Genomic DNA, 4,855 nt, shown 5'->3' on the forward strand with positions numbered 1-4,855 from the left:
CTTCTGGGCTTCGGTTGAACCGAGGCCTTGTGTTTCCGACGTAAGGGGTACGTCGTCATGGATCTGATCGTCAAGCGACATCTCATCGCTCCTTCGTGACCACACATCAGTACCTGCATGGGCCACAAATATCGGTGCTAAAATCGACGGATCTTGGGTAGGGGTCCCGAGCTAGTGATTTTGGCACGATGGTAATAAAACAAATGGGGACACGATAGTTTATCCAGATTCGGACCCTTTCTAAGAGGTAAAACTCTATGTCCTGCTTGTTTTGTATTGATTATGGATGTGGTACAAAGTACAGGATAATCTACCTCAAAATCGTATAAATAAGCTCTAGTCTAAAAATCTTGCCTCTACATACTAAAAGCCTCTGCTTATGTAGGCACCAGGGGGTTTCTAGGCTTACAACTATGATGACTATAACTAGGGATAACATTTTTTTTAGAAAAGGAGGATGATCCCGGTCTCTGCATTTGGGCGATGCATACGGCCACTTTATTAATTATTCTCACAAGACCTTACAAAGTAATACAACAGTAAGACTAAAGCCGTCGTCTAAGCAACAAACTGTCGCTACACCTATCCAGTTGATGAAGGGGCGCAGATAGCCTAGGCCTAATACCAAACAGACATCGCAGCCAAACCTAACATCTAAGACCTAAGAACCCATCCAGGACGCCTGCCGGGCATGGGTCTCGCCGGTCCGGCGTGCTCTCAGAGGCCGCCGCCGCCAACTGCCATCGCTCCATCTTCAGAACTGTACTGATGCATCAACCTTGCTCGGTCTAGCTATCGTCGACGCCACCACAGCGTCCAACGGTACCTCCTCCCTGCACGCAAACAGCTGAGCACGTCGCGGTCGCCGCTGATACACCTCAGCACCATGCTGCCAAGTACCACCAGCCGACACAACTTGAAGTCTTTGAAAGATCTGTCGTGCGTAGCACCTGCCGACCAGGCATGACTCAGCGTAGCACCTGTCGGCCAGGCATGACTTGACAGCTCCACCGAAGCTCCGTGCAAGACGAAGCCGCTCCACCTCCCGCCTCTGTCTTCCAGCGCTGCTCCACAAACGATGCTCCCAAGAGAGAGACGGCACTGTAGTACCACCATCGTTCGATCTGGAAGACCAGATCCTAGGGTTTCCCCCGAAGCAGCACGAGTGGGTTGACAACAGTTACACGACGATGCCTTCATCAAGGTAACGACGCAAAACGCCGCCATCGCCCGCCAACGGCTCGGTTTTCACCGGCAACTATGTCTCCCCGACTCGTAGTCGGGACTAGCTGACGGATCTTGAGATCGATCACCCAGCCGCATGCCGATCACCTCTGACGGAAGAGATGACCACCACCGCCGACTGCACCGGTCAGAACAGATCTGACGGAGGTGCCGCCTACGCGACCACTAGGCCCTCCACGCCGCCGCCGCCGATCCAAAGGCAGATGGCGCACCGCCGCCATCGCCGACCGCAGTGCCGCCGCCGCCCGAACAGGGCTGGTCGCCGCGCCCGTAACCCGCGCCGCCTCCGATGCCGCCGCACCATAGCCATCACCGTTGCCTATCGGATCTGAGGCGCCTCCACATGATTCGGGGATCCGCACAACCCCAGATCCACGGGAGAGAGGTGATGTTTTCCGCCACCGCCGTCGGCCCCTGGGCTTAGACCGGCGGCGTCCCCCGGCGACGGCGGAGGATGGGGAGGAAGGAGTATGCGCCCCGGCGGCTGGGTAGGGAGCCGCCCGAGCCGCCCTAGCGGGGACGACGCAGGGGCTGGGACCTTGCGTGATGGTTATTGTGATCCTCAGTGCCTGAAGATGCAAGGCCTCTAGGGATAACATGCCGATCATTCAAAAACGCCTTGAAGTGTACGACAAGTCTTCGGAGGATTCCATCATACGCTGCGGGCCAGGGCATGTGTGGCCCATTCTTCGGTTGTCGGTGGGTCCTCGGCTCGGCCCAACAATGGCGGGCTGATGTGGTGTAGACCCACTAATCCAGGACACTGTCATCAGGTGCTTCAGATCTATGAGGAGTTCAACAGCGATAATTGCGGTTCCAGGGCGTTGGTCCTTAGAGACACGTGCACGAAGACTTCCGGTTGTCCTCAGAAGGTCAAGCCAGCTCAGGTAGGGGAGCAACGACAGCGGCACATCACCTGCTCGTTCTGAAGGCAATAGTGGTTGTTGATGGTCTCGGAATCTCAATGTATTTTTTGTTATGTTTGAGATGTTTTGTATTTTTGATGATTCTTTTTTAATAAATCGGGTCCTTTTCTTTCCCGAAAAATGAAAACTTGGTCGATGACTGAGATATTTCTCTTCTACCATTCATGTGGCTTGCAACTGCAACCGCACAGATTTGTGGAAAGTGACACTTGCGAGAGCTGACAAGCTAGGTGGCAGAACTAGTTAAAGAGTGCCCACGTGGTTGTGAGTAGTGCATGCAACTGACTTCCGGTCTGTGGAAAATGCATAGAAGCTTGTAGATTTCCACAAGGAAGAGAAGAAAAGTCATGCCAACATAACATGTGAGACGCCGCGTCCGTCCCTCCCACCTCTATATAAACTCATCGGCGAAAGAGCAGTTCCCATCCCATCCAGCTTCAGCCAGCAGCAAGTCCAATACACACACCCACACAAACTAGCTAGCAGGTTGTGACTGATCACCGTGGTCGACGAGACGACGATGGCCGCACGCCCGATGCTGGTGGTGGCGCTGCTGTGCGCGGCGGCGGCGGCGGCCACGGCGCAGCAGGCGACCAACGTGCGGGCGACGTACCACTACTACCGGCCGGCGCAGAACAACTGGGACCTGGGCGCGCCCGCGGTGAGCGCCTACTGCGCAACCTGGGACGCCAGCAAGCCGCTGTCGTGGCGGTCCAAGTACGGGTGGACGGCGTTCTGCGGCCCCGCCGGCGCCCACGGGCAGGCGTCCTGCGGCAAGTGCCTCCAGGTGACCAACCCGGCGACGGGGGCGCAGATCACGGCGAGGATCGTGGACCAGTGCGCCAACGGCGGGCTGGACCTGGACTGGGACACCGTCTTCACCAAGATCGACACCAACGGGATCGGGTACCAGCAGGGCCACCTCAACGTCAACTACCAGTTCGTCGACTGCCGCGACTAGATTACGTTCTCCGTCGATCGATCAAAGGGCTAGCTAGCTATGATAAGAATAAAAGGCTAGCTAAAAGTAAGTTGAGACTGATCCATGCTGTTAAATAAAAGCTAGCACGTGATGCTGCATTGTATACGTGTTACGTGTATACAGTACGTACATGGAACGAAATAAAGTGGAACAGACCAAACGGGTTATCTATTCATGTATGGATTGTATTGTACTACTACCAGTTTACTGAAGCTTCTCCAACAGCTCCCGTAAATAACTCCTGGTAAAACCATTTTTACGGGTTTCCGCAAAATTTAGTGGAAGTTGACGGTTGAGGTATTTTCTCGGTTCCTGTAAAACTTTCCCTAAAAATGGTTTTGGCAGTGGCGCGATGGCGATGGCATACTCCGGCGGCGGTGGCTGATGGCGGACAGCAGAGGTCGATGGTGGTGGGTTGGTGGGCGGCAGCGCGGCGGCCTCCGGTGGTGGTTAGCTAGCTGACGTGTAACTTTTATGAGACACCTCGTCTTCCTATTGATGGAGGGAAACTTTGAGAGAAATTATGAAACCTCGTAAAAATGTGCACGTTTACGGGAAATTTTTTGCCCTAGTTCTGCTATAAAGTGACTATGAGCATTGCTAGATGTACGGGAAGTTACAGGGAGCTTACAGGGCTGATGGGCTGTGATTGGCAGAGATTTAATTAGGAGGGCGGGTCCACCAGTGAAAATCAGGAGGGGCCAATTAGATGAGGCCACTAGTAGAAAATGGGGCAATGGTCCAGGCCGGGTCAGCCCATTAGTCCCGGTTCAGTCTAGAACCGGGACCAATGGGGGCATTGGACCCGATTCGTGAGTCCAGGGGGCCGGCCGGGCCACGTGGGCCATTGGTCCCGGTTCGTCTGGACCTTTTGGTCCCGGTTGGTGGGACGAACCGGGACCAATGGGCCTGGCTCCTGGCCCACCACCATTGGTCCCGGTTAGTGACCTGAACCGGGACCAAAGGCTGCCCTTTAGTCCCGGTTCATGCCACGAACCGTGACCAATGAGGTGCCTATATATACCCTCGCCCGCGAGCAGAGCACTCCAGTGCTCTGTTTTTCTCTGGCCGGCGAGGGGAGGGGTTTGTGTGGTGCTCTAGCTCACTTTCTATGCACAATGAGGTGTTTGATGAAATGCCCGAGCCACACTAGTTAAACTTTCTCCTCTCGAAGCTCGACCTCAAAGCTCCATTTTCCTCGAGATTTGTCTAGATTTAGCGGTCCGTCACGCCCCACCCCCGTCTTCACCGTCATCGATCACCCGCGCCGATCTCATCACCGACACCACCGTGGTGAGCCTCTTGTTCTTATCTTCTTTCTGAAAGGAAAAATATTCTTACTTGTATGTTTAGATAGATACTTGTATCATTTTCTTGCTTTTATTATTGCATCTTATATAGTGCGATGGTTTTGGTATCCGCCCCCGTCGGCCCTCGTCCTGTCTATGATTCGGATGTGGTATATATATTATCTTTATAACTATTGGTTCATTTATTGTTTATGAAAATTATGCGGACCAACGTGACATATATTTTATTTATCTAGGATGTATGTGAATCGGAAATTCCAACCGACCCTATTGTCGAGAGGTTAAATTTAGTTGAAGAAGAAAACAATTTCTTGAAGGAAAAAATAAAAAAAATTGAGGAGGAGAAGATGATATTGGAGTTGCATGTTGTGGATGTCGTCGATGATCACAAG

The 4,855-nt window shown here is 53.2% G+C and overlaps 1 protein-coding gene across 1 annotated transcript; it reads left to right on the forward strand.

Annotated features, from left to right (window-relative positions):
• The first annotated feature begins 2,568 nt into the window (after positions 1-2,568).
• LOC123063611 (wheatwin-1) lies at positions 2,569-3,416 on the forward strand. Its single transcript, NM_001426761.1, has one exon. It carries the CDS (start codon positions 2,692-2,694, stop codon positions 3,130-3,132), a length of 441 nt encoding a protein of 146 aa, NP_001413690.1. The 5' UTR covers positions 2,569-2,691; the 3' UTR covers positions 3,133-3,416.
• Positions 3,417-4,855: the final 1,439 nt, after the last annotated feature.

This window comes from Triticum aestivum, chromosome 3A (assembly GCF_018294505.1).
Source record: "Triticum aestivum cultivar Chinese Spring chromosome 3A, IWGSC CS RefSeq v2.1, whole genome shotgun sequence".
Classification (NCBI taxonomy): Eukaryota; Viridiplantae; Streptophyta; class Magnoliopsida; order Poales; family Poaceae; genus Triticum; species Triticum aestivum.